Source organism: Spea bombifrons, chromosome 4, assembly GCF_027358695.1.
Source record: "Spea bombifrons isolate aSpeBom1 chromosome 4, aSpeBom1.2.pri, whole genome shotgun sequence".
Classification (NCBI taxonomy): Eukaryota; Metazoa; Chordata; class Amphibia; order Anura; family Pelobatidae; genus Spea; species Spea bombifrons.
In genome coordinates, this window is record NC_071090.1 from 92,722,234 (window position 1) to 92,746,125 (window position 23,892).

General features: G+C 44.6%; 1 protein-coding gene across 1 annotated transcript; it reads left to right on the forward strand.

Moving 5' to 3' along the window:
• The first annotated feature begins 6,166 nt into the window (after nucleotides 1-6,166).
• On the forward strand, nucleotides 6,167-23,509 carry SMAD6 (SMAD family member 6). The gene is made up of 4 exons (XM_053463293.1): nucleotides 6,167-6,920; nucleotides 17,697-17,756; nucleotides 19,922-19,990; nucleotides 22,955-23,509. Exons 1-4 carry the CDS (start codon nucleotides 6,527-6,529, stop codon nucleotides 23,491-23,493), a joined length of 1,062 nt encoding a protein of 353 aa, XP_053319268.1. The 5' UTR covers nucleotides 6,167-6,526; the 3' UTR covers nucleotides 23,494-23,509.
• Nucleotides 23,510-23,892: the final 383 nt, after the last annotated feature.

Sequence of the window (23,892 nt, forward strand, 5' to 3'; positions counted from 1 at the left end):
TGGCAACTGCTTGTTCTGTGCTGGAATCTGTAAAGACTTGCACTGGGCTACTGCCCATAGAACCTGACGGAGGAAATGTCTGCGGCTGTCTTACATTTGGGTTCTAATTATCAGGGGGGAGGCCGCATCACCCGTCTCTATAATCTTCTGGACACCGTCTTTGGCAGAAAATATCCACCATTTTTTCACTTAGTGAAAATTCTACAAAAAATTCTACAATATACTAGTACATCAAATCTAAACTAAATGTTTGGGTAACTAAATAAGTCATATTTTCCAACCCTATGGGACATCCATAGAGGTGTTTCTCAGACCTAGGGCTACTTCTTATAGGGGTAGCTCAGGGTATAATTTAAATATCTGATAGCATTTGTCTGTCCACTTTATAGGAGGACAAAACGATTGATTAGAACACACCAGTTACAGAAGTCACCTTGCCCTAGAGACCTAGCAGACACACGGGGTCCAAAGCAGAGGCCTGTATGAAGGTCTCCTTAAAACTAAAGATTGTCTTGGACATCAAAGAGAAAAAGTAATACAAAGATGTGTACACCAGCTCTCGGTTTTGAAATCCTATGACGGAGCATCGCCTTTGCACCTAGGGCATTGGTTTTGCAAGGATGGACCAGGGGTCGGCATCAACATTGCTCATAGTGGACATTTGCTGAGGTCTGCGGTGGACCATTTAATGATGTTCTATGAACTTTCCTAAACCTCATCACGGACACTTTCCCTTCCCTGGATGGACCTAAGGATTCTCAGGAAAACATTTTCTGTTCTCCGCTGCCTAGTATCCCCTCTCTAGCTGTAACCTATGATAAATGTGATAATACAACACAAATATGTCATTGTTTCGTTAAATAACTGAAACATATAGTCCACGTAGATGTTTGTATGCATGTATAAGGTCTTCACATGCACTACCCTGTAAATGCAGATTCTACTGTCACTATTGGAATGCGAGCTCTGAGGACCAGGAGCCCCATTCTTAGAACTTTGATGTCACCTAAAAGACACTGCTACCTGGTATCATTAACGGAGCTGACACAAGCTCATCAATGGCATGACAAACATTGCCGGGACCTCCGAAAGGTTGTTGACGCCCTCTCCCCTCACACATACATGTACCTAGTTATGAATCATATTAGCTGTGTCTCTGAACATGTTGCTGTGCATGCAAAGAACTGTCTCATTGTACAGCGCTGCGGAATGTGATGGCGCTATACAATAAATAATAATAAAGGGTCAAATTTAAAGAAAAATAAACATCTTACGCATGCTTGCAGAGTGGGTCATTATTCCACTTGGGCACCCCTAAGATGTCTGGGTCCTCTAAACCGTAGGGGTTGCAGGGGCCTATTACACATCAATTACAGCGAGAGCACTTTGGTGTTGTCTGGATTTATACATTATACAGGGCCAAGCAAGTGATTCCTGCAGCAGAAGCTCACTGGGGTTGGACTTTCATAATGTATAATGAAGCCCAATTTCATTTATAGAGAGGTGTGAGTCACTCACATTACCCTCAGCCCAGTGCCCTCGGTGGCCAAATGCTTGGCACAGACGGCGGTGCTGGCAGCTTTGGCAAAAATAAACTGGAATAGAAAGATTGATTTTTCCCACTTGGAACATTTCGCTCATTTTTCCATTACTAGAGGACTGAGATACTATATTCTTACACTGCATGTGACCGATATTAATAATAAAAAGGGGCAAGTAACGGGTTTTTTAGAGGGGGGATAAAACCTTAATTCTTGCTGTTTGTCTCTCACAGTTAAGGCAGCCGCCATATTCCAGCACTTGAAGTGATAAGGGAGTAAGAGAGCCGTTTGCGTGTGTGGGATCTGTCTCCCTCCAGCAGTGAAGGGGTTAGGAGGCTGGCGCCTGTTTGCCCCTTCAGAGGGACGGAGGAATTCCCGAGACCGAGCGCGCGGTTATCAGTGTGTGGGAGCAGCCTGGAGACATGGGCCTGAGATTAGGCAGCAGGGCCTCCCCTGCTAGTGTGAGAACGGAGCCAAAACTGCAACAACGACCCCCAACCCCTCCCGTCCGTCCCACCCATCTGGGGCCGGTCTCATTAATTTCAGCAGCTCGGGAAACAAACGGGTCCGGTCTCCCTACTCTATCATAGTAACATAGTAACTCGCCCAGTTACCCCGATACGCACTATGGAGCCCCTGCGGTAACAAGAGCACAGCATATAAAACATAGTAACATTAACGATTAGAAGCACACAGCTGAAGACGGAAGCGATGAATTCCCCCCGCAGGACGCGCGCTTTATTTGCACGACCTCATAAACGGGGCTCCATTTTCCCATCTGGAATGTAAACTCTGCGGGGCAGGATTACCTATATCAGCGCCATAGTGTTGCTGAGTCTTAGATAAACCCCCTCGGGGTTCACACGTACTCATTACAGTAAGTCCCCAAACGGCTGGCTGAGCATCATAAGAGTCGCAGTCTGCAGATAATGTCAGTGGTTAGTGGGCCTGTAATTATCACATTCCATTTAGAACGAAAGCATTGCGCTATTACATTCGCGTTCGCGGAATAATTGGTTCTACACGCGCGTTAGCATGAAAAATATTGACATTCTATACAGATGCCGCCGTTTGATTGACACTCGCTCTTCCTTTTAACTCCGAGCCCAATCGCGGGAAGGGGCGTGGCCGCACAATGCACTCAGCCAATTACAGCAGGGGAAGCCTGAACTTTTGCCACCATGGACAAGTAAACACTGTGAGAAGGCGTGGCCAGCCTCCCTGACTCCAGGGCGCCGATAGGATTGACTCCTTCAACGCCGTGATCGGAATGACATTTAGCGTGAGCTGATGCTTCGCACTGTGCCATCCCGACTTGATTAAAGTGGCCGCTAGCCACCGACTTGCGTTCACTTGTAGTGACAGACGCTTCCTGCCACTGTAATCCGTGAACAGTCTGAGGAAGGCTCTTCTGTATTCCGGCATGACTGTGCCCCAGTGCACAAAGCAAGCTCCTTAAAGACATGGTTGTATGAATTTGATGTGAAAGAACTTGACCGGCTGCACAGGGTTCTGACCTCAACCCCATCGAACACCTTTTGGATGAACTGCAAAGGAGATTGTGAGCCAGGCCTTCTCCTCCAACATCAATGCCTGAGCTCACAAATACTCTACTGAATGAATGGTCAAAAATTCCCACAGAAGCAATCCAAAATCTTGTGGAAAGTCTTCCCAGAAGAGTAGAAGCTGTTATAACTGCAAAGACGGGACCAACTACATATTAATGTCTATGTATTTAGAATGCAATGTCATCAAAGTGTTCCTGTTGGTGTAATGGTCAGGTGTCCCAATACTTTTGTCCATATAATATATATATATATATATACATATGCCTGTCATCTGCCTGTCATAATAGCTGTACATTCAATCTTAGATGCAGCACAATGTTAACTTGTTACAAGGTTCAGCTTTTGTAATAAATTTGAACCATCATGTTTTGGGTTCGCTGCCTCTGCACCTACATAACTGGGACTATCAGGGCTTGACCCCACAGCTAAGGATTTCTGCACCAAGCTCTGGGTGAAGAGTATGGACTCTGCTCCTATTTCTCATCTGTGTATCTCAGTTGATGCTTTCCTCAACGGTTAATCAAAGCTGAAATCTCTGAATAATGTCAGTAACGATTCACAGAAAGATGGTCACTAGAAATGGGCGATCAGGTGGTTTAAGTGGAGAAGCATTAAAAAATGCATTGTGTGGGGCTGCAATGACTCTACTGCAGAACCGTTTGGTTGTCACCATTAGTAGGTCACAATAGAACTGTTGTGATGGACGGGCCGGACTGCTTATCTGGCAAAGTGGGCAAATTACTGGAGGGACACTGGCTGTAAGAGCATAGCATGTGGCTGCATGTATTACAGCCAGCAGCTGCACACACATAATTGATTGGCCGCTGGCTTTAAAGTGCTGGGACACATTTTAATCACTAGTCTGGCCCTGTTGATGGACCATTAAACAGTAATTATTTATTGTTTATATAGCGCCATCAAATTCCGTAGCGCTGTACAATGAGTAGACAGGACATAACAAGTAGTATGTAACATAACAAATTGACTAACAGAGACAACGGGTGAGGAGGGCCCTGCTCAAACTTAATGTTTGAAGGGTGCCAAGGTAAGCTGATTTCTAGGTGTCCGGTGTGTATGCCTGCAAATAATGGGAAGGTCACATCTCTAAGCACTATTGTCTTATAGCACTGTGTTGGTGGGATAGTAGAATTATCTCTGGTTGTGAGGTTATACAATATATATTAATACGTCCAGACCATCTCCATATCCTCTACTCTTGACTCATTTGGGTTTATTCACTCCTGATGAGTTGCGATGAGAAATGTTTCAGCACACCAACTTACCTGTGGACTATAGAAAGTAAGTTTCTCTTGCATGGAAAATCAAGTTGGTGACTACTGCATAATGCATAACGTGACACATTAAATCCTTGGGGAGATAGTTTAGAAGTCCCTTTGAATTAACATGGTGTCCCCCTCAGAGATTGTGCAGATTCCCCCCTATACATTTGCCCATCTACCCTCTGTTAGGCTAAACGGATCTCCTGCCATGTGATATACTTACTACCAGTCAGCTCCAGTTGGGTGGGGATGGGGGATGTAATGACCCCATGTGCATTTAGCACATAGTCCCTTTCGCTCACCTTTCCTAGTCCCTCTCCTGCAATACTTTTACTAGTGTGACTGGTCTATCCCTAACAAGGGCACTTGTACCTATTGTGTAATACACCCTAAATCCCTCTAGACTGTAAGCTCGCTTGAGCAGGGCCCTCCTCACCTGTTGTCTCTGTTAGTCAATTTGTTATATTACATCCTACTTATGTCCTGTCCACCCATTGTACAGCGCTACGGAATTTGATGGCGCTATATAAAACAATAAATAATAATAATGTGCATGTGTAGAAAGAGCTTCCATTGATTTCAGAGGGAAGGCTTTCAATCAGAATCATCAGACCATGGTGCATGGGAGTGGCAGCTCTGTATCTGCAGCTTCTCCTTAAGTTAATAATCTATTTATATTAAACTACCCATACAATACTTTAATATGCATTCTTTTGGTGGGGCTGTCAGCGATATTATACTGGCACTTTAAAAGTAGTCATTGAGTGCCAGCTGATTCTATATTAATATTCCTTTGGAAGGGTTGTTTCAGGACAACGGTTGCAGGTAAGAGGAGAATAGAAGAAAAGACTGCATGGTTCTTTAAACAAAGGTCATGTAGTGAGCGTTTAACCTCCACTTGTGGCAACTTGACTTTCAACCCAACCGTGCTGCAGAACACACCGGAGTTCGTTAATAACATAATTAATATCTATGGGTTAGTGGGACAGGAAGTTGTGGTTAGTGATACATGCAGCGGAGGATGCTGCACTCGCGGTGTGCGGATGCAGGACGGCGCGCGGAGAGCATTGTGTGCGCGGCTCCTTTAAGCGTTAAGAAACTTGAGATTTGTTTGCGCAACAGTGAGTGCAGCGGAGCCGCCAAAGTGTCTAGACTGCCACGTGACTGGAGGCAACCAATGGGGCGGCGTCAGCTGGGCCTGAGTATGTGTGTGTGAGAGCATGAGCACAAAGAGCAGGGATCAGTGTGCAGAGGCCGGGGAGCACGGAGCTCTGGGCTGAAACAACACGAATCGCAGGGAATCAACGTGCAAAGGCCGGGTGTCAGGCTGCAGCTTGTCGGGGGAAGAGGGAGCTGAATACTGTTTGCGACCGGTGACCGGGAGAACCGCAGGAGGTGCAAGAAACGGGACTGATCGCAGCAGTGAGCACGTACACATCACGGCTTCTCTACAGCTGGAGCGAGGTGCAAGCTGCAAGATCTGGGGGATCAGATCAGCAGCACGGGCTAAAGCCGCCTTTGGGTACAGAGACCGAGGAAGCTGCACTGGGATAGGGCATACGAGCTTCACATTCCATGAACTCTGAGCAAGGACTGTGATCGGTGTGCACGGACTGTGGTAGTAGCCGGTGGTCGGTGTGCACGGACTGTGATAGTAGCCGGTGGTCGGTGTGCACGGACTGTGATAGTAGCCGGTGTGCACGGACTGTGATAGTAGCCGGTGATCGGTGTGCACGGACTTCTATGGTGGTCGGTGTGCCCACGCACAGCACCCGAGCATCCCCGTGCGGGATGTGAGCCCCGGGCTAGCCCAGGATGCCGGGTGTGTGTTGCCAGCTGCCGCGTCAGTCTATGTGACAGCTCGTGAGCCGCAGCCTGGACCAGCGCTTCCTGCATCCTCACCTCCGGCGGAGGCTCCGAGATGTGACCCGGCCGCCCATTCACGGGTGGCTACTGCTCTCGGAGGATCCCTCGCGCACTGCGCTCCCTGGCACCCTCTCGGTGTTACGGCAGTGGCCCCACGCTGCGCTCCTGTGCAAGGAGAGCCCTCTCAGGCTGTGCCACCCCATGCCGGCCCCCGCAGCTCGCCCCGGGCACTGAGGCTCTGGTGGCCCGGGCGCACCCCCGGGGGCGCCGCATGTTCAGGTCCAGACGCAGCGGGCTGGTTCGGCGCCTGTGGCGGAGCCGAGCGGGCGGGGATGGAGGGGTGTCTTGCTGCGGTCTGTCCGAGCCGCCCGCCGTGTCCCCGGAGCTGCGCTCGGCTGCATCGGCTGTCCTGAAGCGTCTGAAGGAGCAAGCCCTGTGCGCCCTTCTGGAGGCCGTGGAGTCCAGGGGGGCAGCGCCCGGCGGCTGTGTGCCGGTGACCCGCTTGGGCGCCCCTCCTCACCTGCTGCTCTGTAGACTCTTCCGGTGGCCGGACTTGCAGCACCCCGGACAACTGAAAGCGCTGAGCGGATGCCAAGGAGCCGGGGGGTCCGACAGCAACAGCGTCTGCTGCAACCCGTATCATTACAGCCGGGTGTGCGGACCGGGTGAGTGAGCATGGAGTGGGGAACACAGTACTTAGGGAAGCCTGTCTCCTAGAGTAGGTCAGCCTGAAATCTAATGTATGTATTATATGTGTGTGTATTGTATTATATGTGTGTATTTACACATTATATATTATTATATTCCTCTGGCATTTAATGCATCTTCCAAATGCAAATAACATAAGTAGCTGTGATAGTTGCCCGCGGGGTTGCCCTTGCTCATGGTAGGAGTCAGGGCTCGTGCCAGGTGACTTTAGCTGACTCCATTCTGGTACATTTCATAAATATACGCTTGTTTTACTTGTTTTCGTTTTCTTCTGGAGACAGCCTTTGTTATTTATGATGGGTTTTTCTTCATTGTGTGGGGTTTATGTGCATTGGGGTTTGTTTGATGGTAAAAGGGAACCAATTAGCAGGAAAATTCCACAGGTTGCTATGGTAACTGCACCTCTTTTACCTCCAAGCAGCAGAATAGCTCATTATATATAACTCCCAGCATACAATTTAACGGCAAATAAGAACCATTCCACCCTCTAGTCTGCCCATTTTTCCTGATGTAAAAACTCAGACCTTATTCAGTCCTTGGTCTGCTTTATGTTTTATTCCTCTTTCATGCATGTTTAAATTCCCTCACTTTATTAGCCTCTACCACTTCTGCTGGGTGGCTCTTCCATTTCTCTACCTGTCAACACAACCTCCTTATTTACCACAATAAAGTGACTTACATCTCTTTCTCAGACACACATTAGTTTATGAGTTGGCCGCATCCAACATCATTTGCAAGTGCGCTTTTCCTTTTATAATTGTTAAAGGATTTTGGGTAAAAATCTCGCATTATCATACCCCCCCCGTATAATTTATGTAATAAATGCCACTGGGGCAGGATCTGGCTCTGTAAAGTCATTGGCAGTGGTCGGGTGTTACACAATTCTGATAGTGTACTTGGCAACAGCACTGAGTAGCGGGTGGTCAATGCCCAGTTGCATTAGTCTGAGTGAGGAACCCGCATGTCAGAGATCTGTGTGGGCCATAGCCGTCCTATACATTATACCGCTCTAAATACCCACGCGTCCCCTAAATAACGTAGACGGGCTATTCTTTATCCTATATGCTCTCCAGCCTCGGCAAGGTAGCCAAGATATCCTTTTATCTGTGGGTCCTGGCTGGCTAATACTCCTTGGTGTAGGATATTCCTTCTGCACCAGGCCCCCAACCACAAAGTGTCCTCTGCAGAGGGGTCCAAGCTGGGCCTGCAGCTAGTGAATGGAGTTTGGGGAAGCATTGAACCCCAAGTGAGGACTTCTGAGCAGCGTTTTTGTTAGTCTCAAGTGACCTCGTATAGTGGCGCTCACTGCAGACCGTCGCGAGTGCCGCTTCCTCATGGAAGATTCCTCAGTAGACGGAACTGAGAGCTGCCTCATTCACAAATACATCAGTAACAGAGTTGATTGAGTACTTTACCCCGTTCACTGGCAGGGCAGCCCAGGACATGTAAGGCTCCTCTGTCCATGAATGAATCGGCTACACATCTTTAGGATTCGTTCCTTTTTCAGCTTTCCGTGGAATCCCATATTTGGGGAAAACTGTTATTTACACATTTAAGTGACTTGAGGTAGGAATCGATGCTTAAGCACATGGCGCAGCTAATTAAGTTCAGCCTGGCACACAGAGGGTTAACGTGTAGTAACATATTATTTATATATATATATTATATATATATATATATATATATATTATATATGAATTTAATAAAAACGCATCTCTCCCTAAAGCTTCCATGCTGTCTAAGACACAATTCCAGTTTAACCACTTCTTCGTCTGTCAGCCAGATAGTTCCATACATGTTGCTGGTCTGGATAGGCAGGTAAAAGGCTTCTATGGATTTCACTGAGACTGTATATTCCAGATTTTGGAGAGACTGCTTTGAAACGGTTGCCTCCTGAGCATTTACCTGGACCCAGACACAGCTAGTCCTTTCGAGTCAGAGCTGGCCTTGTTGTGTTCTGTTGAGCCTTCTGCAGTAACATTGTTCATGTTTGTTTATTGTAACCTTTCTAGAGGCGTAAACGTCTGGCCAATGAATCCAGAAAAGCGAGTGTTTGATATCTGGCTTTTTTATTTTTCTCAAAATCCCCCCCCCCATCAGCACAAGGGTTAAATTTGTAAGTTAGAGAGAAGGGATTAATATTTAAAGAGCAGGAGGAGAGGAATGCTATGGGAGGGGGAGGTGTGATCTGTGGAAGAAGCTGGAAGGGGAGGTAGACAAGTTCTCCTGCGCCTTAATGGTAGGGTAGGGGCCTCTTGAGTTGTCTTTAAGGCCACAAACCACACTTTGCCTATAAATATTGTAAAGCCTGGTCCTCTGAGCAGTAGTAGAAATATAACGCTCGGATGCACGGATTTTACTATTTTCACCCCAAACTCCTTGTCCCGGTCAGATCTATACATAATCTGAATGTATAATGCATGGGCGTAGCTTTTACTATATATTTGGCTGGCCATCTTTGACCTTTTTTGATGTTAGATTGTGATATTTTATTATATATTGATCTATATCACCATCAAATTCCACGGCGCTGTACAACGGCTCCGCTACAATTGCAGTAACTCTACCAATGCTGAGGGGTCCTTCGCAGTGGAAATAGGGCATGCCTTGAGTGTTTAGAGTCCACGCAGCACATCGTTGGAACATCGCTGTGCATCCAAGCCTCGGCTCTCACAATAACAGCCAGCCTGCCAGAATCTTGAAAACGCTGCTAGGAATTTGAGTAATCCGCTGCTATTGCTACACGGCGGTGCTAGGATCCGAGAAGCGAATACCCCCTATAATTACTACTTACTCATTTCATGCCTTCTGCTGAACAGTCTTGGTCAGAAGGAGTCATTGTTTTATTGGTGAGCTGTGCATGTAGCGGCTGGAATGAGCTGGATGTGAATGAAGCTGAAATGTTGGGACCAAGCGTTGTAACCGATCTTATGCTAACTTTAAAGTTTATTTCAGGCGTAGCGTTTCATGTTGAATTAAAGCTTCCTCTTAAACCTCCTCCGCATTGTTTTATGGAGAATGAAGAACTTTTGTTGATAAATTGTAGGCTTGTGAGCCGGGCCAGCTTTATCTAATGAATCGGTTCGTCTTAGTCTGTCAGTTCTAGTCTTGTTGCTGCGTACATTGTTGCCACTATATAAATAAAAAGATAATAATAAAAACAAATGTAATATAAACAGCCCCAACATCTCAAGGCATCTTTTTCAACAGGGGATTGGAAATCCATACTTGCCTCCGAGCGCCAGAAAGCTATGCCACACCATGTGCCACCCTATGGAAATCGCAAAGTATATTGACTCATAGACTTCGATGGCGGATCGGAACCATTTGGGCCATCTTTCCTCCTTAATCAGTCCTTGGTCTTGGATATAGGATAATTGTATCCCTATGCCTTACATGTTTACATTCCCCCAGTGTATTGGCCTCTACCACTTCTGCCGGGATGCTGTTCCATTTATCTACCACCCTCCTTTTAAAGTAGGACTTATGAAGTCTGAGGTATGCACCACCAGACAATATATATGATATGCCTGGCATAGTGCATTGAACTGGAGTATTCCCCAAGCTGCAGGGGCTCATAACCCATCCCCTCAATAAATGATGCCACAAACTTCAGCAACTAATCCTAATTCCCAAAATGTTAAATCTTAGCATCCACCCCATAGAAGATAAAGTAATTCAGCCTATTGTATTTGTCTGCCCCAGGACACTGATTAAATATTTAATATATTTATACATTTAAATATATTTAATATACCGCCGATGATTCTGCTAATTTTTCACACTAATTCTACCCTGTTTTGCTTTACTGTTTTTATTAAAGGGGCGTTAGAATCATAGAATCCTGATCACACCGGCTGCTTTTTAGGCAGTGGGTCCAATCATTGTAAGATTTCTTTACAGGTTGCTGGTATTTTATTTCTCTATAGATGGGAGGTATTTGGTCTATTCCAGATTATCTCTATACACTAGGGTGTAGACTATGTATAGGTGGCACAATTAGAGCGCGGGGAGGTATTGATTGGTACTATAGAATCCTGTTAATGGTCAGTTGAGATATTGTATAGAAAATGTGATTATGTTCTCCATACAACCAGCTGTAATGAAACCTCTATCTATTCTGCCCATTTTCAGATATAAGACTTGGATGTTAAGTAGTCTTTGATCTTGTCTTGGATTCAGGATAGGTTTTTGCCTACTCTGTATATGTTTAAATTCTCTTTAGTGTATTAGCCTCTACCGCTTCTGATGGGAGGCTGTTCCACTTATCTACCACCCTCTCAGTAAAGTAATGATTATCTTTTATTTATATAGCGCCAACAGGTTACGCAGCACCTCTTACAATACATATATTCAGGGTGTATGACGAGACTAGAATTGACAGACTAAGACAAACTGAAAGATGAAAAATGTACCTACACTTTAAAGATGTATGAAAGAGGAGATTTGGATAATTTTGTTTTTTTGTTTGTGGAAAATACTTTAAAAATGCAACATATGCAGAGATTAAAGGTGATGACTTGTGGGGGAGAGCAGACCGGGCCAGTTAGCTGTTATCTACCCCCATGATCTGTGTTTCTACAAGCTGGCACCAGTATAAGAAAACACATCAGAGCTGAAACGCGAATGGTGTCTCAACGCATCGGGCGCCTTTCTGGGCAACCAAAGCCCATAGGCGGCTCGGTAAAGATTTTCAGGCGCCCCTTTTCCCCGAAGGAGAAGGAAAGGTTCCAGGAAATCTAGAGCCGCACAGTGTGTGCCAATATATATTGCAGTCGCTCGTAAGTCTCGAAAGCTTTTGTAGGGGAAATGAACATACAGAGAAAGTTATGCAATTATGTCATGGATTGCCTGCCCGTCGTAGAGGGAAAGCTGACCACCCCAAGGTTTCTTCAGAGATTTTCTTAGGATTTGTGTGAAAGACCTCTTCTTGGATATCCTCCCCTCTGAGTTGTAACTCTCGTGTTGCACCGGCTCTGTGATGAGCTCTGGGGAGTTGCCCCTCTTGCCCTCGCTCAGTTACATTTCTGGGTCTGTTTCAGATCCTTCTGGCTATGGAAGCATTAATTCATTCATTAAATTGGGTAAATGTTGGTTAATAAACACGCTGTTCATTGACTGCAGGCATGATGCATGCTTAATGTTACAGCTTCTTCCAGTCTGCACAGCTGTGGATATATACAGCTCCGTAACTGCTGGAGAGGGTGGTATATAAGTGGAACAGCCTCCCCGGGGAAGTGGTAGAAGTTAACACAGTAAAGGAATTGCAACATGCAAGTATAAAGCCGTCCTAAATCTAACAAGAGACCAAGGACTCATTAAGGAAAAACAGGCAGTCTAGATGGGTTGAGACATATTGAGAGAATTGAGACTTTTTTTGGTAGGCCGGTACCCGTGACAAGCAGTACATTAGTAAAGTGAATAATCCATTTTTTTTTCTGCAGGAGGTTACAGGGTTGTCTGAAATCTCTTCTCTGCTATTGTGTACACTCTTCAATATGCGATCACTGCCTGCTCACTGTAAATAGTAGACAATGACTATGATAAGCATAAGGTATGCGAGAAGGTGGGGGGCTGGTGAATGGGAAGATAAGAAGAGTTTACATTCTTTTCAAAGTAGGCTTTGTACACTTCCAGCAATAATCTAGCTTTTAGATAGTATCGTTTGTGATGTCTGCATACACAAACAGTGTCCCTGTGGCCCGGCAGAACTGTCTGAGTTGTGACAACAGTTTTTATCCCTTGTGTTCTAGAGGGCGATTCACAGCCCCGTCTCTGAAAAGCAAACTACCAAACCAGATTATAGAGCTCCCCAAATACATCACGCTCCCCTGTCTTCTGCTGATGCACTAGTAACATTACCCACTTAAATACAAGGAGTAGCCATCGTCTTTATTATTAATATGATGACACTGGCTATTATGTAATTATGTATATTGGAGACGTATCCCACCCAGCGACACAATGAAGTCTATAATCTTCCTTAAATGTTCAGACGCAAGAGCAGGGCCCTCTTCTCCTTTTGCACCAGTTTGTTTTTGGGTGTGATTTTTTTTTTTTTTTTTTTAATTATTTTATGTAACAGCGCCACGGAATATGCGGGCGCTATATAAATAAATGTATCGTAAATCTATTAGGTTTGTAACCTTAACGCTGCATTTCTTTAAGTGGTTTCAGTACTTGAGGAAAAAGTGACCTTACATGTATTCTGAAAGTGGAGTGACTGGTGAGAATTGGTGCACAGAGCAGAAGAAGACTGGGGGGGGTGCATCTGATAATGCTGAGGTTATGATGGTCTTTGGTGGGGTCTTGGAAAGATGACAGTGTGACGGAGTCAGGAAGGGATCTCCATGTGAAATAATTCTTATATGTGCTGTGCCTTTAATTCTGTTTCTGCCATATCCTGTATGTTTGTCTTTCTACAGTTCTGGCTCTTTTCATCTTGCAGACTGTAGAGGCTGCTCTGTGCCCAAGGCATGAATGGGTTACTTCATTCCAAGAATCCTTATCTCCGTGTGGCTGGCCTCTGTATTCCATGCCTGGGGCCACTAGGATAATTGCGCATAGAAACAGGTCTTTAGTGGGAAACATCACAGGCCTGTCAGGAGAGAACAGGATCTGTGTGTTAACCTTTTATAGCTGACGCTCCCCAGGCATGAGGGGACACATACTGTTCTTAAAGTGCTCTAATGAATAGTGATCTGGGATATATACCTCTCACCTTCTGTTACACATAGCTCTTCTTATTACACATACGCTGGGGGGAAAATGCTGATTACCAGAGCTGGCCAAATATATGCGATAATTATGTTATACTTCAACGGAATTTAGAAAAGTCAGAAATATATCTGTTGGGAATCCCCTATAAATACATTGCCGTCACATACGCTTTCATCAGTTCCTAATACGCAGTACATTTGCTTTGGATATTAGTAAGCATTTTGCATATTACATTATTCTTTTTAAAATTTACATTCCATCATGGTGTGAAATAGTTTTTGTTTCTCCCCAGTCAAGTATACTCCACTGTCTCTTTGGCTTCTTTTTCTCCGTACTACTCCAGAGCAGACTGTATGAAGTCACTGTTTTCAGTGACATTTTAAAGAGACCCTCCAGAAAGTCTTGTAGTCTGTCTCTGCGTTTTTGTTTGTCTAGTCTAGTAGCCTTTGTTAAATTGCTATGCAGGGAATGTGCGGAAATCTGATTACCCCCAAAGCACTTTCACCTTTCATTCCCTAATGGCACCAGCTGTGTGACTGCTTAGCACACAACTCCCCAGTGCTCCCTGATAAGAGCAGCTATGGTGCCAGACATAGTCTCTGGATAGAAACCGAATTTGACGGCAGATAAGAACCATTCAACCCATGTAGCCTGCCCATTTTCCCTGATCTTAAATGCTTGGACCTTAATCAGTCCTTGGTCTCCTCTTAGATTCACTTTTATGCCTGTCCCATGCTTGTTTAAATTACCTCACTGTATTAACCTCTGCCGTTTCTGATGGGAGGCTGTTCCATTTAGCCACCACTCTCTCAGTAAAACGTCCTCTAAGCCAATAGATTATACATTTGCAGAAGTACCTTCACTATTACTTCTGCATTTCTTGCTTTTTCTTCTTCAGGTTTTTATGTCTCCACCCTTGAATACATTTGTATTGTAAAAGTAAATCCCAGTGCAATCACAGGGAAGCCCTTTAAGGGTTAATGGATATTTTTACATTTCACAGAAAATTCCATTGCGATTACTGAAGTTCATTCCGGCATGACACTTATGTGAAATATGATTTGTAGTGCTTGGCTGGTAGAAGGCATCACCCCCTGCAAATTCTCCTAATGCATGGATTAAAAAGCTAATTCAGGGAGGTTTAACCAGTGATTTCACAGGAGGAGGGCAGGTCTGCAGCGTTACGGATAATCAGAGTGTGCAGAATCCGTGTTTCTTTCTAGGGGAGCTCTGTGACCTGAGATCCGCATTTGTAGAATTGCAGGCGATCGGCGATGCGTGTGGGGATCAGCCGGCTGGGGGTTGCCAGCTCCCTTTTTGTGAGGGTAGTAAGTGGGGGGGGGCACACGGTGCCATAACAGGTGAGGAGTCATTATTACCATCTTTGCCCTCCATTAACCATGTTCATGCTACCCCTGTACATCTTGACTTATAGGGACACACACTCTACTACATTATTTCTATGCCTTCAAATGGTTAATAAACAGGAAAGCAGATTATATACGGTTTCAGAGGCATGGTAGATATTCTCTGAAGAACCCCATAGACTACATGAGGAATGTGGGGGGCTTTGTAGGCTGCGTTCTGTTTAAATGCTTTAGCTTGGTTTTGGTCCTTTTAAGAATCCACAAGGTTTCTGGTTGACGCCATTTATTTGCCCATATTTGCAGGTCTGTCCAGCAGTTCAAGCTGTGCTCCCGCTACGTGGTCAAACGTGAGAGCTGCGATCAGCGCTGATCCATGTATAATATGTCAAGGGGCATCTTGTCTTTAGGAACCTTTTCTCCACTATTTAATTTCTAAGATATATCTAAATGGAAATGAATGAAGGCGTCTGCTTGGGCAACCTCAAACCCTCCAGCTGCTGAATTAAGGCACCTGATGTTTTTAAATGACATCATTACCTGGCCTTTGTAGACTTCAAAAGCACAGTGTGGCCCGGGTGCCATTCCCGTCTATAAACCCCCTGTTTTCGGCTATGTGCAGATGATTTCAACCCTTTGGAAGCCAGAGTGTGCATAATTGTCATGTACTGCTTGCTTTGACGTGTACTGCAGAATATGACGTTTATAACTTAGTAAATAGTGTGTGATCTTTATTTTACTGTCTGGTGTAACAGCGCTACGGAATATGCCGGCGCTATATAAATAAATCTGCTTGCGAAAGCAGAGCCTAGGTATACATCTTGTAAATGCGGCGCAAAGTACAGCTGAAAACATCCCACTGGTTGCTATAACAACCACACCACTTAGCTACCATATAGCTCTATGCAGTTTACCACCTATAATTATGCAAATACATAACCCCCCAACATGATGAAATGCTTCTATTTTGTTGCTAATAAAATCATTGTATTGGTTTAGCTCATGAATGTATCCTTTCTTGTTCTCCTCATTCTTCTGTGTGTTTATAAATAATTCTATGATACTTTATTCTTTTATTCACAAACAAGAACCCCTAACACATGATTCCACTCCCACCGGCTTCCAAGTTGTGCCCTATTTTGCCGTGAAGTGCCAGCGCCGAGGCATGTTTTTTGTTTCCCCTTTCGTGGGTTTGAGAGGTAGAGCCTTTGATGGGGTGGAGTGAAGTCCTAGAATCGGAGTCTAGTTTGTTGTTTGGTCTGGCAGGGCTTCTCTTTGAAATCAGATCGCTCTCAGCCCCGCTTTCCTGAGGAGGTCCCTCTGCTGTTGAGGAGAAGGACTGGTGATAATACAGAGTGTGCTTTTTTTGCTGGCGCCAGAATGACTGTTTATCTGGAGATCTCGCCAATTACAGCTGCTTTCTTAAAGCTGCAGTCGCCTCCTCCTCTCTGCCCCCTTACAGGGACTCTGTCCTCGCAAAAATGGCATAACTCCCACACTGCACCAAGCCGAGAGAGGCCAGACCCTCCCTTCTAAGTCTATCCCTCTCCCCGTCCTCTCCCCATATTCCTTTTTTTTACTTTTTTTTTATCCAACTCTGTGGGTTTTTGTGTTTTCGTCAGTATTTCTGCCTGTCCCTATATACCCTATTATTCTATTAGCCATAAAGTACAATGGAGTGACGGAACAAACCTTTTTCTGATAAAGTAGTAACTTTTTGGGAACCTATATTTGTAACTCTGCTTTACACTCTCAGCCTCTTTTCTGGGGTCGCCCTATAACAATTTCGGGATTATTGAGAAACATTCTGTCCCATGTTGGAAGCGGTTCATTCCACATTCTTCTGTTACAACCAGTTCCCTGTATTCTTTTCTGTGCAACTTGAGTTTTTTCCCCTTAAATTCTTCTAGTTCATGGTACCTAATACTACAGGGATAGAATCCTATCATATAAACGTTATCTTTGGACAGGCCGGTCTGTGTGTTACGATTGAAAACTAAGAAAAATTATGATAACCACTGGTGTTCTGTTACATATTCTGAAATAAAAATGTAGGGATGGTAGATAAGTGGAACAGCCTCTCAATAGAAGTGGTGGAGGGTAAAAACAGTAAGGGCTTTAAACATGCATGGGATAGCTATAAAGATATCTGGGAGGGAGATGTTCTTATCTACCATCAAGCTCTCTGTTTCTGTGAGTATGATGGAGTAATGCCCTGTTCTGTGTTTCACCGACACCAATGCGCTCTAACATGTTTAGTCCGAGCTGTCGTTGGTTATCCTGTAAGGATTGTCGTCATGTTAGTGCCTCTGTATTCACATATTTAATGAGACTAAGTCAGTTCAGACGTCTGCCGTTTTTTTTCCTGTATACGGTATTTGACAGTTCTGTAAGCTAACCCAAACTAGGGGATCTAATACTATCTAACAAGAAATAAATACATATTTGCAAAAAAATAAGCAGTATAAAAATGTATTGGAAAGCCACCTTGTTGTGTACCATTGGAGCTGCCATCTTATCGCCAATGGTTGGTTGTCCCATTAAGTTGTCTCTTGTTAAGTTACTGTCCCGATTTAGTGACTTTTGTGGTAAAGCTAAAAGCTTTAACAGATCCCCTTTACTAACATTTGTAATGTTTTTATTTTTCAGAATCGCCACCACCTCCATACTCCCGGCTTTCTCCAAAAATCGAACAGAAGCCGCTGGTGGGTAAGTGCATATCTCACATGAACGTTTACACTTATGAATGTTGCCGTTCCATGGCCATGTAATTGTGTGATACTGTGTAGCTTTAGGCCACGTTATATGAATTTAATTTTTATGAATGCAGGCTGCCTTTTTTTCTGTATGTTTTGTGTCTGTATAAACACTTTGGTTTTAATTGAGAACTTGGCATCTGTGAGATGTGGCGTAGAGGGAACCGCGTGATCTATGAGGTTATTGGACAACTATGTGGCGTGGTCTATAGGGACAGAAGATCGGGTCTGGGAGTTGGCACGGTGCTGTCTCTGACCACTGTCTGTCCTAGACCTTGATGGTATCTCCTGCCCTATGCGTTCTCTAATCAGTATGATCAGCTTACTTAGACAAGCTTAATCCCACTAAATTCTGATTGTCTCCTTGTGTAAATATTATTATTCGCATTACTTCCCTAAACTAATTCTGCAGTCTCCATTAGACAAACAAAAGCAAAATAAAAAGGCATTAGAGGCCTGTGATGGCAGAATGTGAGGTCAGTAAGAGGAGTACAAACACTGTCTGTGTACACGGCAGGGGCAGGTAGAAGGCTTAGTGAGAACCAAGTCTAGGGTTGATTAGTCTCTGATAAATGGAATAAGCAAGAATGAGGCGAATAGGCTTAACATCTTCATGGTTAGGGTTTGTTAAGTGGATGACAATGTCGTTTAACAAATCCCGTGTCTTGGTCAGGCTGGCTGGGGCCACAGATGACCTCCTGAGGGCCACATACAGATATTGTGCCCCTAGTTAAGGAGGCTTACTGGAATGCTGGGTGTCACGTGAGATGTCTTAGTCTGTAGCCTGGGTCAGTTTTGCTTCCTGTGAAATAATTAACCCTTGTTTGGAAGCTAACTTTTTTATGCTGCAGTTTTGTATATTTATATTATTTGAGGGCTAAGGTTTTGTGTGTTATTTAAAGGAGAAGGGACATGGTGGACAACTTGTTAAAACAAAGTTGCTTGTGCTTCAGTAGCAGAGAGGAGGAAGGAAGGAAACCTGCAAGAATAAACAGCTTCAAGAATGTTAATGTGGGTAATTAAGTATGGTAACTATGAAGCATTTAAAGGTTTCATGTAACCTTATCCTCGCAGCGCCGTGTCCCAGCCTGCTTTGTGGTCAGGACAGTTGAAATTTTACATGCTACAGACAAGAGGAGGGGGTGGTGTAACAGGAGGAGGGCATGTAGACCCTGCAGGGAGAGCAGCTCTATGGGGAAGGAGAGTCGGTGACATTGCAATCCTTTTATTATTGAAGCTTATACAGTAGGGAAGCTACCCTATTCCAGTCCAGTTATATCGTCACAAGATATCTGGCCCTGGAATAGCATCCAATTAAATATGATGGCTTCATTTGTTGGTTAGCTTATTGTTTGGCCAGGTTTACTGATCTGGAAACAAACTGGCAAGTATTTATTGTAAATGCTGTGCATGGTTAGTTATAAACACAAATCAATGAGAAATTAACCTTGCCGTCCGTGTGTATTAAACATCAAAGGGACAGTCTATTGCCCAATACTGCCCCACCAGCTGCCAGTCCCTGGCAGGAAAGTGATCCCATTGAAATCAATGAAAGCACTTTCTGGGAATGCAACTAGGGGGGTCACGTGAGCCAGCACAGGAGCTAGTCGGTGGGCAGTGAGTATACTGCGCATGCATACCGGTGGTCACACGATCACATCTCCTGCAAACCGGTTAGCTGGGGGAAGGGCAGATGCATAGAGCTGATACTGATAAACCCCTCCATGCATTTGCTTTGGGGGGAAAAGATAATTTAAATGCATATGATGACTGGAGTGTCCCTTTAACTTCCCAACCTTGATCTGGTGCTTTGAAACTCTCATTTTGTGCACAAAAAAACTTAATTTTGCCATTAAAAGAACCAAAATATTTTTACAAAAAAAAAGACCAAAACAATGTATCAAAAGGAATAGGAATTACTTGTATTGGAAAGAAACCCACCAAATATTATATATAATATATATATATAGAGAGAGAGATATTGATTTTGTTTATACTATGAGCGCTAATGGCTGCTTGAGTTCGACATACTGATTCATATGGATTATGCAGACTATGTTGGTCAGCTGAAATCTTCAAGTCCTCTGCTAGCTCTCACCTTTCCTGTTTGTATTACAGATCTCTCTGATCCGTACACTGAAATGGATGTATCGGGCCCACTATGTATCCCTGCCGGAGATGTCTCGGGTACGTCTGCATTGTCCCTTCCAACACGGCCATCCTCAAAGTGCATGAGCTGTCCTCGGCTCCCATTTGTATCTTTGTACTGTGTGACTGTATGAGTTGAGTGCATGTGCCTAATTACTTGGTTTGTTGTGCTGGTGCCCCTTATCGTTCCCAATAGATGTACTTCATCCTCTCTGGACCACCTTTAACTTTCTCTACCCCCTTTTTTATTTTTTTGTCCAAATGAATCGCTAGGAACTGTTTTTTTTTTTTTGCACAGCTGAAGTAGGCACATAATGGAAACTGCATCACCTGTTTTGCATGTTCCCTATTTATAGATGTGCAGCTTGTCAGACTAGCTAATTTTCAGGCCAAAAAAAACAAAATAAATGAACATATACAAATGGCTAATATATAGCTGTCTGAACAACATGATGCAATAACAGCACAAACAAAGACGAATGCACATTAAAGTATCTGTTATTACTTAATATGCTGATGTTAGAATCTCCTCTGTGCTCCGGTGATTCTTGCCACTGATTGGCTGCATTAAGCAGCGTCGGGAAAGCTCTCCATGGGGATCAACAGGAGCCCTTTCTGTACATGCGAGTCTGTGGCACCCAGTGTTTGCTGAAGGGGCAATAGAGTATGGGGGGTTCTGTAGTGGTTTGCATTTGCAAAAGGGACACGAAATTTATCATACGCTTTAAAGTGCATATGATGGCTAGAGCGTACTCTCTTTAAAGAGCCAGAGCTGTCTTGCTTTAATAGAGCTGATAGAGGAGTTCATAGATGTTTAATATGCTAAAGGTGAATGAGGATGTAACTAGTCTTCAGTCCTTCAGACTGTGTTGGGAGGACGGTGCTGCAGGATGTGCGTGGGTTATGTTTGTGGTTTTTCCTGTTTGTGAATGAAAAGCGTGCATGGTGGGGGTGAGTGGGTCAAAGCAAACACTAGCTGTATATATTTGGGTGGGTTTTGCTTGTTAGTGTGTTTTGTGCTCGTTAACTCTTTTTTATCTACTCTACAGCCTACAGAGTGGCTTGTGATGAGTACAGTGTGCCTGATGTGGTGTTTTTTTAGCCTAATTATATGTTGGCCTCTTCCTTGGAGAGGGTGGTAATGTTTTAAGGAAAAGGCCCTCTGTCTTTTCCATTGTTATGTTGGAATTCTTAAGTCCTGAGAAACAGGATGCTTGTTGTGCTTAAGTGTTTTGGGAATACCCCTGGCCTGGTTTGCCTTTAGACCCAGGAGTCCTAGTTACCTCCCGAAAACTTGGAGCAGCTACTGTTGAAGTATTCATATCTGGTGGGAAGGTCCACGTGGTGCCAAGTTGTAGAATAGTAACTTTTCTCCTTTTCTCTTTTAATTGGCCCTGTTTTCAGTTAGTACATGATTTGTATCTTTCACTGTCCCTTCCTGTACCTCCATCAGGACTCCCAAAATTACCGCTGATTCAGTCCAATACCACAAGCACATCAGTGTTCTTGGCCTGTGAACCCCCTACCCCGTTTATTTCTGTTCTCAGCTGCCTTCTTCCAAGTATACTGCATCTCCACATCACTTTTTGTCCAAAAGGCTTGGATTTGGGACCTAGTACGCCTTATTATTTTAGAATAGGCTGCTGCGGTCTGTTTATTTGAGGGTAGGGAAACCTCGCACAAACATCCTGCTTTTATCCCGTTTCTTAACTAAACCACTGGACAGAGCAGACCACAGGATTGTGAACGGGTTTTTTTTTCCCCAAAAGGTGGTTATTAATGTGTGCATGTGTAAGCTAACAGACATCGGGCAAAAATGCATGAATGAAGCTTTCTTGCAGCTGTATGTTAAGTTTGGAGGATTTACAGCTTGGCGTACTAGTTACAATAGAACTATAGCTAAATATGTGGTCCTTTCATGCATATGGAAGATAAATCCATTTTAATGTATCTCCATGCCTTTATACTTACATTAAACATGTACAGCAAGATTTCTCCTAGATTCTAAGTAGGGAATAGCCCATTTTAATTGGAATTTCAGATTCTCTGTAATAAGCTTTTGTTTCATAGGAGAAAAGCTAAATTACTTTATAGCATAAAAACATCCTTTAAAATAAACATGTGTATTTAGGTGTTGGTATCGGGCTGCGCAGTATGCTTAGTCACAGATCTCCCTGGCCAGTCTGCCGTTATATAAGATGTAAGGAATGAAAAGGGTTACTCTGCTCCCTTTCCTCTTAGAAGTTGCCAGTAAACTGGGAAGATTTAGGATGTGCGCTCTCTGCAGGAGCAGTCTCCTTCCTCTGTCAGACACGGGGGCCTTTGATGTCCTCTCCAAGACTCTGGAACAGAATTTCCAGTCCAAGCAGCAGGAAGGATCAAGTGTGGAGCAGAAAGCACACAGCTCTCTCATGAGCGGGGACACTCCCGGACTCACTAATGTTCAAAGAAGGGATGACATGGGATTGCATTGTGTTCAAAGGGGGTTGTAGAATGTTTGTGTCTGATCAGCGTCAATGTAAATTGGTGTGGAGATGCTTAGTCCTTTTAAGGCTCTCTTACACTCCAGCACTATACTGGTTAATATTAAGAGATTTTTCCCAGGGCACCTAACTTTTGGAGGGTATTCACTGCCTGTTGGGGTATCTTTCTCACCAGCCCTGTACATGTAGGCACTGTGAGTGTATCCTCTGCGGTGACCCTTCCCCTTGCCCTACTTTCCTCTCCATGGCTGCAGAATGAGGCAGCTTCCTGTGTGAGGGGCCCTGGACAGGGTATGGAATCTGGCATGTTACAGAGACCTTAATCTGGCTCTGATTGTCCTTCTGCTGGCTTTTCTGGCTTCTTCTTATCTCATATCCCCCCCCCCTTTCCAGATACATGAATTAGTTAACATTTGTTCTGAAAACAAAAACACGGTCTACGCTATAACTCGCCAATGTTTATACTCTTTTCTACCATGTCAGAAGAAGTAACATTCCTTATATTTTTGTGCCTCCGCAGATACCAGCCTGTCTCCAAACACCAGTAAGCAGGGCCGCTGGTGCAGTGTGGCATACTGGGAACACCGTACGCGCGTCGGCCGACTATATGCTGTGTCTCAGCCTTCAGTCAGCATCTTCTATGATCTACCTCAGGGAAATGGCTTCTGTCTCGGCCAGCTGAGCCTGGAAAACAGGAGCGAAGCTGCAGCACGGACACGGGGAAAGATTGGGCTGGGTATCGTACTGAGCCGCGAAGCCGATGGTGTTTGGGCTTACAACCGCAGTGAGCACCCAGTCTTTGTGAACTCACCCACACTTGATGCTCCGGCATGCCGCCCTCTTGTGGTGCGCAAGGTGATGCCTGGCTACTCCCTGAAAGTGTTTGACTTTAAGAAATCCTGCATCTTGCGACATCTCCCCGCTCCTCCGGAGCATGCAGATGGACCATATGACCCACATAGCATACGCATTAGTTTTGCCAAGGGCTGGGGGCCTTGCTACTCCCGCCAGATGATCACCTCTTGCCCTTGCTGGCTTGAGGTTCTACTTGGACGATAGTGAAGAGACTTTGCGTTCGCCCTGTTGGTGTGTATACAGGGAAGGATTTATACCACCCCAAGCGGATGACCGAGTGTGTAAAGTCCACCGGTTAACCTGCTCCCTGGTACAGAGGCAAACAATATTATGTTGTACACCGTTCTGCACAGTTCAAATTGATGGTGCCTCCTTGTGAAAAAATGTGGTTTCCTGCATTGGTTCACATCATTAAAAGGAAGACATTTAAATAGGGAGCCATCACCATTTCATTTTTTTCCATTTCCTTTCCTTCTGCACAATGGCTGCCATGACTTTAACGTGTACTGGAGGCATGATGGAATACACGGAATATCTAGTACTGCACAGGGTTCCAACGATCTAGTTAACTGCGTGCAGTTATGCTCACACTCTATGTCCTCT